At 47.2% G+C, this 13,230-nt stretch overlaps 1 protein-coding gene across 4 annotated transcripts in view; it reads right to left on the bottom strand.

Moving 5' to 3' along the window:
• LOC128336996 (neuronal acetylcholine receptor subunit alpha-7-like) overlaps positions 1-13,230 on the bottom strand; it is a 34,289-nt gene that overhangs the window by 13,542 nt on the left and 7,517 nt on the right. For 2 of the 4 annotated variants that reach the window (XM_053277397.1, XM_053277399.1), the window contains exons 2-3: positions 9,585-9,760; positions 425-564 (exon numbers count right to left, since the gene is read on the bottom strand). In XM_053277397.1, coding sequence (XP_053133372.1) covers positions 425-564; positions 9,585-9,636 — 192 coding nt within the window. In that variant the 5' untranslated portion in view covers positions 9,637-9,760. Of the gene's footprint in view, positions 1-424; positions 565-8,504; positions 8,636-9,584; positions 10,081-13,230 lie in introns of those variants that run through there. The other 2 variants (XM_053277398.1, XM_053277396.1) reach the window with 2 other exon arrangements.

Raw genomic sequence — 13,230 nt, 5'->3', positions numbered from 1 at the left:
AATCCTCCATCCCTTCCTTAAAACTGGAGGGAATACCTCTTTTAGGAGGCACCTGCTGCAGTGTCTAAAAATGAAGGCACCATCTAAAAATGAAGTACACTTTCCCCACAGAATTGTTTTGGTCAGATGCAAGGGTTATGCACACTTAATGGAGTAGTTGATTAAAACTGATTAAAACTAACTTTGATTACTTAATTTAAATTTGATTACTTGGATGGCAGCTCTAATCTTTTTTAAATGCTAAACATGGGCACTTTTTACATTTAACTGACCAGATTCAGTGCCGTATATCACCCAAGAACAAGCATATGATCTTAGTCAAACTAAGATCATAAGAATTCCAATCTTGGCAAGCCAATCCCAGTTAGGGGCAATCTGCTTCACCTCTCAGGCTTCCGAAATCGATTCCCACTCCCCTGCTTACCACATCCATAATCTGCATCAGACTCAGCGTAAAGTGGACCGTGATGGGTTGAGCATCATCCCCTACGGGCCTTTCCAGAGGGGTATAGTCCTCCATCAACTCCTTCAGCAACTGCCGCTGGTGGACTCCGCCTTGAGAACCTGAAAATCACACACATGCAGAGGCTGAACACGTCAGAACGTAGAACACTGGAAGCTGCCGCATACTGAGTCAGACCCTTGGTCCATGTGGCTCAGGATTGTCTACCCAGACTGGCAGCGGCTTCTCCAAGGTTGCAGGCAGGAGTCTCTCTCAGTCTCAGCCCTATCTCGGAGATGCTGTCAGGAAGGAAACGTGGAACTTTCTGCATGCAAGCGTGCAGGTGCTCTTCCCAGAGCAGCCCCATCCCCTAAGGGCATCTGTGAGAGCATCCTACAGTGCTCACATGTATTGTGAACACTAGGGTTGTGCGTTTTGGTTTTTTTTCTGTTTTGTTTTTGGCCCGAATCCGAAACAACCCCATTTTGTTCTTTGTGCGAAATCAGCCAATCCGAAACACCCCAATTTTGTTCTTTCTTCGAAATTGCACAATCCGAATCTGAAACATTTTGGATTTTTAAAAATGGCCCCAGGGAAAAATGGTGGTAGTGCCTGATGGGTGGAAACTACCACCCAAGTTTCAGAGGAATTGGGCAAAGGGCTGGTTTTTGGTGAATTTTTGAAGTATAGGATTCTTCCCATAGGGAAGAATGGAGGTTTCAGCAAAAGTATAGCTTTATGTTGGGGGGAAAGGTGTGGCCCAGAGCAGAGTAGGGTGGGTGGTAGTGCCCAGTGGTGGCAAGGAAGCTGCCAGAATTATTTCAAAGGAATTGGGCAGAAGGCTGATTTTTAAAGATGTAATGGAGTTTCTGCATCTGTAAAGTTCTTCCCCATAGAGAATGATGGACCCAGGGGCGTATCTAGGGGTAGGGCAGGCAGGGCACGTGCCCTGGGCGCCACTTGAAGGGGGGCGCCATTTTGTAAAATTATTTTTTAAAAAAAATGGCTGCCAAAAACAAAATGGCCACCGTGCATGCTCAAATGGCCTCTGTGAGGCCCTAGGTCTTGCCAGGCCCTGGAGAGGCCATTTGAGCATGCATGGTGGCCATTTTGTTTTCAGTGGCCATTTTTTTAAAAAAAGATTTTTAAAAATGGCCACTGCACATGCTCAAATGGTCCCTGCGAGGCCCTAGAGGCCAGTGGGGGGAGGAGGAACCTTTGCAAAAAAAAAAACCCTGCCTTTAGGAAGCCCCTCGAAGGGGCTACAGGTAAAATAATAATAATATATAATATAAGTCACTGTACACATATTCAGATTGGCACTATGTACAGAGAATCAGGGCTTGTGAATACTGAGCTGATGCTTATGAGCTAGGATTGTATTCATTTGCTCTTACTTTGCTTCTTGTGATAAGTGAGTTAAATGTGATGTCTTGCTAATATGGCTATTAATGGTGAATTTGTCTTTGAATCAGTGTGAAATCCTTAATATTAAGGCCCACTGGGAGTTTCTTGCTCTCTTTCTCTCATTTTAACTGTCTTTCTGAAAGACTAGAATATATTCCAAGCAGTGACACAGTTTACTCTGCATATCCTTTCATTATGTTCAGAGTATCTGGGAAAAGTCAAATTCTCCATTTATTTTTAAAACTTATGTAATAGTGATGCTACAATGCATAGTAGAGAATTAGACAGGCACTTCTGTTTAGTTTTCCAAGTACAGCTCCACATAGTAATTGGGTATTTCATGAGCCCCAGCATACTGAAATTTGTAGTTTTCCAGCATTTTTTGGTCTGGCTAAGTCCACTGCTAAAATAGTTTTTGAAAGATTAAAAGATTAACAAGCCTGACTTGTATTTTTCAGCTGATATTATGGTAAAGTTATCTGAAAGATGGGTGTCAGATGCTTGGACAGGGGGCGCAATTTCAGTGTTTGCCCTAGGCGCTATTTTCCCTAGATACGCCTCTGGATGGACCTCCATAATTCCTGCCCCATAACTGCACTTGGGGGGCACCAGGGTGTCCCAGAGTGAGTGGTGGTGTAGAGCACATAGGGTGCCAACCACCCCCATGGCTTGCTAACCCATGGGGTACTGGGTTCTGTTGTTTCTGAGATGTTTTGAGTGTAGATTCAGATTGTCTGGTAGCATATGAGAGTGGATTCATGGTTTGTCGTTGAAAAATCTCATATGCTACCAGAGAATCTACACTCAGAACACCTCAGAAACAACAGAACCCAGCAACCCATGGGGGTGGTTGGCACCCTATGTGCACTACACCACCACTTGCTCCCGGTCACCCCAGTGCCCTCCAGGTGGAGTTATGGGTCTGCTGAAACCTCCATTATTCCGGGGGGGGGACCTTAAAGAAGCATAAATTTCAACAATTCCTAAGAAATCAGCCCTTTGCCCTATTCCTTTGGAATCTGGGTTGTGGCAGGCACCCCTTGGGGCACTGCCACCCAACTCACTGTTTTGCCCCTCAGGCCCCCTTTCTGCCCCTTTTCCAAAAATTCTTTAAAAATAAGCCCTTTCCCCAATTCGTCTGGAATCTGGGTGGCAGCAGGCACCCATTGGGGCACTACCACCTGAACCACTCTTCTGCCCCCAAAGCCCCCTTTCTGCCCCAAATCCACCCCAAATAACATCACACATCAACAACAGCAGAGCTTTGGAAGAAAATCAGGCAGATTTCCAAAGGTCATGCACATCCACATCCCCCCACCCCGCCTGAAATGCAATTGATCTACACACAATGAAATGCACACTGCCCCACTGGCCAATAAGGGTAAAATTTACCCTTAAATGTGCTTAAAGGGAATAAGGAGGCAATTGCCAGCAGATCAGCGCATGCTTTTGCTGGCCAATCTGTGGGCTGGAAGGGCTGGAAATTCAAACAGATGTCAAAACTCAAAATGCAGACTGAAGGAGAAAGACTTTTTGCGATTGCGAAATGGAATTCCAAAACAGCCGAAACAACAGAACGTTTTGTATCCGAAACATGGACGTTTTGTTTTGGCTACAAAATTTTCTGTTTTGAGCACTGGGTGTTTTGTTTTGGCTACAAAACAGCCGAAATGGCCTGTTTTGTACACAAAACGTTTTGTATCCGAAACGAAACGCACACCCCTAGTGAACACCACTCCCAAAACAAGAAAGGAGGCATCTAAGCCAATTCCCTGTAACAGGGATTCCCAGATGTTGTGGGCTACAACTCCCATCATCCCCTGCTGCAATGGCCTTTGGCTGGGGATCATAGGAGTTGGAGTCAACAACATCTGGGAATCTCTGTTACAGGGAACACAGTTCTAAGCAAAAGACAGAAAGTGCAAAAGGAAAGAAAAAGCCTGGCCAAAAAGGGAAGGAGGGAAAATGAAAAAGAGAGGCAAATAAAGCCATTTTAAGAACTGGGTTCCATTGTTCTGGCAACAAGTGTTTCACCACAGGCTTCAGGTGGAACTACAGACGGGAAGGTGGTTCTCTGCAAAGGCCATTGAAAGTCTGGTTCGTGAACTCGGGGCTTCCAAGGCTGCAATCCTCGCTCTTTCCTTGCCTGGGTCTGAAAGGGCTTCCGTGGGCCAAGACAATTCCCCATAAAGGGAGGCGGAGGCAATGCACAAGGTCCAGATGGGGGCATTTCTACGCTCAGCTGAAAAGTCTCCAAGGAAAAGAGGCCAAGCTAGGAAGATCCTAACACTCCCACCCCAGTCATCACCCGCTTTGTGCAGATGCCACATTCTTACTGGATTCTTCCACGGAGAGTGACAGCAGGTCATGCGGAGACAGGACCCCACAGTGAGTGGGGCACAATGACGGAGCCGCTCTGGGAAGAGCACCTGCCGGCTTGCATGCAGAAGGTTCCAAGGTCCCTCCCTGGCAGCATCTCCAGGATCGGGCTGCCTGCAACCTTGGAGAAGCCGTTGCCAGCCTGGGTAGACAATCCTGAACTAGACGGACCAAGGGTCTGACTCAGTATATGGCAGCTGCCTATGTTCCTTTTTATCCTAGGACAAGAAGATCCGAGCCCTGGCCCCGATTACTCGGAAATCAGCCCCACTGATTCCCAATAAGCAGGGAGAAAGCGTCGCAGCCTTGGAGATGTGGGGAGAACAAACCAGTCCTTTGGCTCAAGGCCTTCTCAGAGCACCAGTCCCGCTCTTTGGGCTCCACTTAGACGTCTCCACCCACAGCGGGCTTCTTGCTGCTGCTGTCAGTATCACCGCTGGAGAGAGGCAACGGGGACGTTCTCCAGGCGCGCTTGAGGCACTGGAGGTTGGGACCAGCTCAGGATCCAAAAACCAGCCCAAGCGCCCTCAAGGGGAAGCAGTCGGGGGGCCTGCGAAGCCAAGCCAGACACTCCTGTGTTTCCAAATGAGCCATTTTCACAAAGCCTGAGCACTCCACCACTCTCCGTTACCCACAGCTGAAGGCCCTCTTCGGCCCACGCTGTGCTGTAGGATTCCTCCACAGCAGTTTCAGCCGCACCAGTGATCTAAAAGCAGAGCGCCTTTGTTCTTTTGCTTACACACACACACGCTCCCCCCATCATGCATCATCAGCATTCAAAAATGAACCTCACCTGCTAGGGCGCATGAAACCACCTTAATGGAGCCTTAATGTCCATGCGCATTCATTGGTGTGCATGTGCGTGAGAGACAACATCTCCTCCACTCTCAGAAAAGGGGTGACAGGGAGGGGGTGTGAGAACGCTTGCTGTGCACGTGGAAAGTCCCCCGCTGGAAGGTCGGATAGCCTGGAGACCCACCGTGGCCAGCCAGCGTAGACAACGCAGAGCGAGATGGGCCGAGGGTCTAGACAAGATGCCAGATCCTTCATTTCTGCTTCTCATTTTTTAAAAACTAGAACAGCAGTATTTTGGGTTGGGTTTTTTTGGAAGGGGAACCTCAGGCAGTTTTTAAGGGGTGGCCCATCTCGCCAGATGTTAGACTACAACTCCCATCATGCATGGCCACAACTTATTGTGACCAGGGATGATGGGACTTGTAGTCCAACAAGAGCTGGAGAGCCTCAAGCTGGCCACCCCTTCAGTGCTGCCTGAGGCTTTTTCCCCCCATCAAAGGGTTAGAGATATACATTTCAGGCGGTATAAAAATATGATAAATAAATAGCTAAATAAATAAAATAAAGGGAGGAAGATGCATATAACCAACTGAATAACTGGAATCCCATCTATGTTGGCAATACACACCCCATAATTGCATTGCAATGTCCTTATTCTGTAAAACACTCAAATACTGATCATGGGATTATCATCATCCTTCATTCTCTCTCTTACTCTCACCAGGAAAGTCAATTCAATTAATTCTCTGGTTTTCCCAGTCTCTTAATCAATAGCGCTTCGCAACAGTGATCCATCTCCCGTTTCCAAAAGCTTAGGTTCAACACCCAGAAAACAGACTCTTGCTTGTCAGAATATTGAACTAAAAAAAGCTGGCCAAGAAAATTAAAGAAAACAATGCATTATACCCTCTCTCTCGTACTACGAGAATTCATGTTCACCTGACAGAACTGGTCAGCAGTAAATTCAGGGCAGCGGAGAGATTGTACTTCTTTACACAACACAGAATGTATGGAACTCACTGCCACAAGATGTGGCAAGGGCCACCAGCTTAGATGGCTTCAAACAGGATGGAATAAATTGAAGGAGGAGGAGGAGAGGTCTATCAATGACCATTAGCCTGAACACTAAACCTCTAGAGAGCATGTTTGTACTTGCAGGCAGAAGGCTCGAAGTTCCCTCCCTGGCAGCATCTCCACTCCTGCCTACAACCTTGGAGAAGCTGCTGCCAGTCTGTGTAGACAATACTGAGCTTCATAGACCATGGGTCTGACTCAGTATATGGGTGCTTCCCATGTTCCCAAGGATGGATAGATGGAAAGGAACATAAGACGCTGCTTTAAAATGAGGCAGACCCTTGGACCATTGAGCAAAGGCTCAGGGATCTTCCCCAGACCTGCCTGGAGATGCTGCCGGGGGCTGAACCTCTGGACTTTCTGTATGCAATTCAGAGGCTCTTCCACTGAGTGGCAGCTGCATCCCCTGTGAGTGAAACAGGGAAGGGCTAGAAGCTCTGTGCCCTGCCTACACGCTTCCCAAGGGCTCTGACTAGTTGATATTGGGGAAAAGATGCAGAGGCATAGGAACATAGGAAGCTGCCATATGCTGAGTCAGACCCTTGGTCTATCTAGCTCAGTATTGTCTTCACAGACTGGCAGCGGCTTCTCCAAGGCTGGAGGCAGGAGTCTCTCTCTCAGCCCGATCTTTGAGATGCTGCCGGGGGGGAATTGGAACCTTCTGCTCTCTTCCCAGAGCTGCTCCATCCCTAAAGGGGGGGAATCTCTTCCAGTGCTCACACTTCTAGTCTCCCATTCAAATGCAACCAGGGCAGACCCTGCTTAGGGAAGGGGACAAGTCCTGCTTGCTGCCACCAGACCAGCTCTGCTCTCCAACCTCGTTCGTCCAGGCAAACAAACCCTTGGGTCTGACCCAGATCACGGCCGCGCTTCGGCCAAGCCCCTCTGCGTTTCAACAGACCTTGGGCCTGAGCTCTTCCTGGTGGGTCTTTAACATACAGAGGCGGAGAGGGAACAGCTGCTGCAAGACATGAGTTGCTGGATGATCAGTCCAGCCAGCAGTTAAAGTTTTGGACATAGACTGAGGATTCAGGGTTCACATCTCTGCTCCGCCATGCAGGGATGATTCTGGGCCGGTCCGTTCTCTTGCAGCATAACCCACCTGACAGGGTTGTTGTGAGGACCAGCAGAACCATGTTGGTTCTCTGCGTTCCGCAGAAGAAGAGTGGGAGAGAAATGTAAAGAATGAGGCCTTGCTTCCACCCACCACCAGTCGAATACACCTGGGAAGCACACCGGCCAGGCACCAAGGCAATCATGGCCCCTTGCTGCTTGCCCACAAACAGGGAACCCCTGCTCACTTGGCAAAGAGGCACCAACATGGTGATCCTCTTTATTAGCAGGGGGAGAGCAACTGGCCCTATCCGTCCCCAGCACAGCATCCCTCCAGTGACTGTGGCTGGTGTCTGTCTGATGTTTCTTTTTAGATTGTGAGCCCTTTGGGGACAGGGAGCCATCTTGTTTATGTATTTATTATTTATCTGTGTAAACCACCCTGAGCCATTTTTGGAAGGGCGGTCTAGAGATCGAAGAAATAAATAAATATTCAGATATGCTCCCTCTGCAACTGGAGGTTCCATTTAGCTGCCACCGTAAGCCTTGATAGGACTCCTCCTCTTCCTCCTCCGCAAATGTGCCTAAACCCCTCTCCAGCCCACCTCAGACAGCTCTTCCTCTCCCAAGTGAATTCTCTAATGACATGTTGTGAGAAAACATCCTTTTTATCTCTCTCTCTCTCCTGAATCGCCTGCTAATCATTCCTACTGGGTGACTCCAAGTTTGAGTATTATAGGGGAGCAGGGAGACCTTTCTTTCTGCATCCTTTTCCCACTCTGTAAATGCAAGGTCTTCTTCAGCTGGGCACTCTCTTTAATGGCCGAATCCTTCCTTGAATGGGATGAGAGATAGAGAGAGAGAGAAGGTGGCCCCTTTTAACCGGCGACCCTGAGCGAAACTGACAAGCCAGACTGTCTGCTCCCACCTTCCAAGGAAACAGAGGCTATATATAAAATTTAAACTCAGCAAGCATGAAATGATTTAGGTGGCGGGGGGGCGGGGGGGAGCAGGACTGGGAAAGCTGGCTTTTCTTTCCTGCCAAGCATCCAGCGAGGTTGTAAAAACAGATGCTAAATCTGTGGTAGGAAGAGAGATACTAAAAAACAGATGCTTAAAAAAAACACAAAAAGACAAGCACCAAGCCACAGGTCTTATTTTGCTGCGAATTATAGCAGGGTGGATAAGAAACCCGGGATTTATCTAGATTTATGCTCCAACCGTAAGGCGCATCTTTGGAGATAAAGGAATATCCAGCCCTGGGGCTGGGCTGGGGTGGGGGAATCTACAGATCTCCTAGTTGTGGTTCAGAGTCAAAGGAGAGAGGGAGAGAGAAAGAGAGAGAAGGTCTTACTTTGAAATGCTGGATCTAGGAACATGGGAAGCTGCCATATACTGAGTCCGGCCATAGGTTCATCTCACTCAGTATTGTCTTCACAGACTGGCAGCGGCTTCTCCAAGGTTGCAGGCAGGCTCTCTCTCAGCCCTATCTTGGAGATGCTGCCAGGGAGGAAACTTGGAGCCTAGAAGCTCTTCCCAGAGCTGCTCCATCCCTAAAGGGGGGGAATATCTTCCAGTGCTCACACTTCTAGTCTCCCATTCATATGCAACCAGGGCAGACCCTGCTTAGCGAAGGGGACAAGTCCTGCTTGCTGCCACCAGACCAGCTCTCCTCTCTCCTCTGTTTCTTAAGCCCTGGGGTTGGGGTGGAGGCTTGTATGTTTCACTTACGGCTGAGCCCAGCTCCAGCCCATCCACATGCAGCCACCCCCTGCGAAAAGTCTCTCTCCAGTCTAACCAGATCTATCCCTCCCAGCTTAGCAGTTTTCCAAGCGATGGACAGGAGGAATTTTGTGCATTTGTGAAAGGGGGAAAAGAGAAAACACGAGCAACGTCCGTCGGTCAAGGTTCATCCTATGTTCCCCCCACCCCACCCCTCCACTCCAACTGCACAAAGAGCCAGAGCAGCCCCCATCTCTAATCCCTGGGCATCTCCCAAACCTTTTCTAATTAAAAAAAAAAGTTGGCAGGGGGAACCTAACAGTGAGAGATATAATGCGAGAGGAAATATGGCACAATGGCCAGAGACTTTTTATTTTTTTTATTTTTTTATTTTTATTTTTTTATTATTTATTTATTTTTTTATTTTGCTGCTATCTAACAGTTTTATACCCACAGAGACTCTTTGCAGGGAGAATTCAATAATAAATGGGTTGGACTAGTTGATCCCGATTGTATAACATACTCTCCCAATAAACTCACAAAGATCAACAGGAATCAGGGTTCTTTTCCTATGCGATTGAAAGGAAACAGTAGTCATGTTTCTATTCCTTATTAAACCCCCACATCCCCAACTGCACAGGCGTGCACAGAATATGTCCAGCTGCACGTTAGAAGAAACCCTGATTGCAGGTAGAAACCAGCAAGGAGTTACCTTGAAAAGCCAAGAAGATGCTCAAGGCAGGAATCCAAGCGGATGGTGCCATGATCGAGGCCAGCGCTGGGAGCCTTTGGTGGTTGCCAACTGGTCGTCCGCGTCCTCAGGCTTCGGGCTGGGTGCGCAGATCTGCGAGGCAGGCAGCAATGGCGCTTTATTTGGAAGGGAAGAGGCTGTGGGGAGGGAGGGAAAGGAAATCGGAGGACGCATGAAGCAGCGTTCAGCATCCATCAGTCCAATCATGTTGCTGTCGTTCTGGCTGGAGAGGGTTTATTTAAGAGCGGCACGGACAAGCCTTCCCGGAGGTCAGCGGTAATGGGGCTTCTAATTTAACTGCATCTTTCGCTCGCTCGCAAAGCCTGTCCGAGATTAGACAACACACAAGCAAAACAACAGAACAGATGATAAAACCCAGCTTAAAAAAAAAAAAAAAAAACGAGGCCAAGAATTACAACTGGACGGGGAAATCGGAAAGGGAAAGAAAGAGTCATGCATATTGACTCCGGAGTTTGTCCTGTTGGGTTGAAAGGGGCTGATACCCAAGGAAGGAGGTGTTAAGGCTGCGGATGTAGACAGGCAGAATTATGGATGGGTGTGGGATACAGAGTCAGACCCTTGGTCCATCTAGTGCAGGATTGTCTACTCTGACTAGTGGCATCAGTGCTCCAGTGTTGCAGGCAGGAATCTCTCCCAGCCCTAACTGGAAGAGCATCAGCAAGGCGGTTGTATTATGCACCCTTAGACCAGGCTCTGAGACAGATCGGTGAGAGAGAGAGAGAGAGAGAGAGAGAGAGAGAAATTCATTTGGGTCAGTGTGGGCCAACGAAGCTTGAAATGTATGGAGGATCTCTGAGCATATGCAAAGGGCTCTTGCTCCTTCCACATCGATGTCTGTAGACCCGAAATCAGGGCTCCCAGGGTAGCAGATATCCCATTGTTGACAGGCATGAACCTCAGCATCTCTTGTTTTAGAAAATAAGCCCTATTTATTTACTTATATTTACTGTTACATTTCTATAGCACTTTTCATTAAAACAATCTCAAGGCAGTTCACAAAAAAGTTAACACAAGACTATGGCAATTACACAATTAAAACATGAAGCTAGAATATAAAAATACAGATCGGATTAAAAAGATTAGAAAACAAACACAATATGGAAAGACAAGAACAAGTACAATACTACAACAATTATTAAGAGTAATTAAGTAATTGTGTAATTAAGACTTAAGAGTAGAGGCACCTGAAAACCAAGGAATTATAGCATAATGCTACAACAGATCTGTTATTCTTTATGGTACTACTATACTTCTCATTGCCAAAGACAAACCCAGCAAACCCTCTGGAAATTAATTACTTGGCATGGATATGAACTTTTCAATGTTTCAAGAACTTCATATGCACACCATAACCTGCACCACAGTTTTGTAAGGCAGGCTGGCACTGTTAATCCGGCAGAGAGCTGACCTTGTGGTAGCAAGCATGGATTGTCTACTTTGCTAAGCAGGGTCCATCCTGGTTTGCATTTGAATGGGAGACTACATCAGTGTTTCCTCTAACAGGGATTTCCAGATCTTGATGACTACAACCCCCAGCATCCCCAGCTGCAATGATCTTTGGCTGAGGATTATGGGAGTTGTGATCAACAACGTCTGGAAACCCCTGTTAGAGGGAACACGTGTGAGCACTGGAAGATATTCCAGGAGAAGAGGCCACTCGGGAAAAAGCACCTGCCGGCGTGCATGCAGAAGGTCCCAAGTTCCCTCCCTGGCAGCATCTCCAAGATAGGACGCTGAGAGAGACTCCTGCCTGCAACCTTGGAGAAGCCACTGCCAGTCTGTGCAGACAATACTGAGCTAGATGGACCAAGGGTCTGACTCGGTATATGGCAGCTTCCTATGTTCCAAGCGCAACAGGGCTGAGAAGGAAATGAGCTCGCTAAGGCGATTTACTGAATTTCCTGCCAATATTAGATTCGAACCTGGGACTCTCCCAAACGCTGCTCAATCTCTTACCCACTACACTGCACCAGTTTCCCTCTCCATTTCCAAAAGGATGATGATTTTTATCTGCCGCTTTCAGTAATATGGGAGGCAGGGATTCTTGGATTGTGGGATACGGCTTTATTTTATGGATTGGCTTGCTCCCTCAGGTTGGCTTGTGCCAAGAAAAAGTATAAAAGTATAAATATCTCATAAATAGCCATATCAATATCCGCTGGTACACAAAGAGCTTCTGGCTGGTGTTCCTGAAGGGTCTGGGTGATTTCTTTACACTTCCCCCACCCACAACCCTCGGCTAGCAACGCATTATAAGCGCTGATCTGCAGGCTCTGTACAAAAGAGAACTTGCTTCTGTTGGAAAGGGCAGCTTAAACAACCAGGGGCTAGAGAACCGCTAGAGCCAGGCGGTGGAGGAGAGAAAGGGGGAGATTGTCATTTGTGCTCATTGACACAGTGTGCTATTATTTTTAATTCTTTGTTCCCTGCAACCGCTCTGAGGCTTCTTGAATGTAGAAAGGCAGAGTAAATTTATTATTATTATTATTATTATTATTATTATTATTATTATTATTATTATTATTTCTTGTTTACACAGTCAGACAGGTGTTATTGACTGGTTCGTTTTATCCAGACATCGAGTCCTTCCCAAGGACCTGGGATGCCAGAATTTTATTGTCAATGTTGTTGCCAATGTTGTTGCTGTTATAGATATCGTCGCCGAATATAGGCTGTTCCCAGTAAAGCTGCTTTTTGTCATTGGCTGATGGTGATTTCTGTGGCCCCGATGGTGTTGAGGTGCTCTTCAAGGTCTTTTGGAACTGCACCCAGGGCGCCAATGACCACTGGGATTATTTGGGTCTTTTTCTGCCACAGCCTTTCAATTTCAATTGGTAGATCTTTGTATTTGGTGATTTTTTCCTATTTCTTTTTCGATTCTGCTATCCCCTGGTATTGCTATGTCGATTATTTTGACTTGTTTTTCTTTCTTCTCGACTAGTTATATCTGGTGTATTGTGTGGCAGATGTTTGTCTGTTTGTAGTCGGAAGTACCATCATCATCATCATCATCATCATCATCATATTAATAGGGGGTTGTTTCATTAGGGAAAAGGAAGACTAAGCTAGAAGGTGGAGAAGAAACAGATATTTTATGAATCTGTATGTGGAGATGTGGAGAGAGTGGACAGAAAGATACTTGAAGAAAAGCATCTTTCTGTCCACTATCTCCACATACAGATACTGAAATACTAAAGGTAAAAGGTAGTGTTGTGGTGTCGACTCCTGGCGCCCACAGAGCCCTGTGGTTATCTTTGGTAGGATACAGGAGGGGTTGACCATTGCCTCCTCCCGCGCTGTATGAGATGATGCCTTTCAGCATCTTCCTATGTCACTGCTGCCCCATATAGGAGTTTCCCATAGTCTGGGAAACATCCCAGCGGACATCTGAACCGGCAACCTCTCGCTCCCTAGGCAAGTGACTTCCCTGCTGCGGCTTTAGGCACCATATTAAAGGCAAGGTAAAGTGTGCCGTCGATTTCGATTCCTGGCACCCACAGAGCCCTGTGGTTTGCTTTTGGTAGAATACTGGATAGGTTTACTATTGCTTCCTCCCACGCAGTATGAGATGATGCCTTCAAGCAGC

This window comes from Hemicordylus capensis, chromosome 14 (assembly GCF_027244095.1).
Source record: "Hemicordylus capensis ecotype Gifberg chromosome 14, rHemCap1.1.pri, whole genome shotgun sequence".
Lineage (NCBI taxonomy): Eukaryota > Metazoa > Chordata > Lepidosauria > Squamata > Cordylidae > Hemicordylus > Hemicordylus capensis.
Note: the sequence above shows the minus strand (reverse complement) of the source record. Positions and strands in the feature narration are given on the sequence as shown.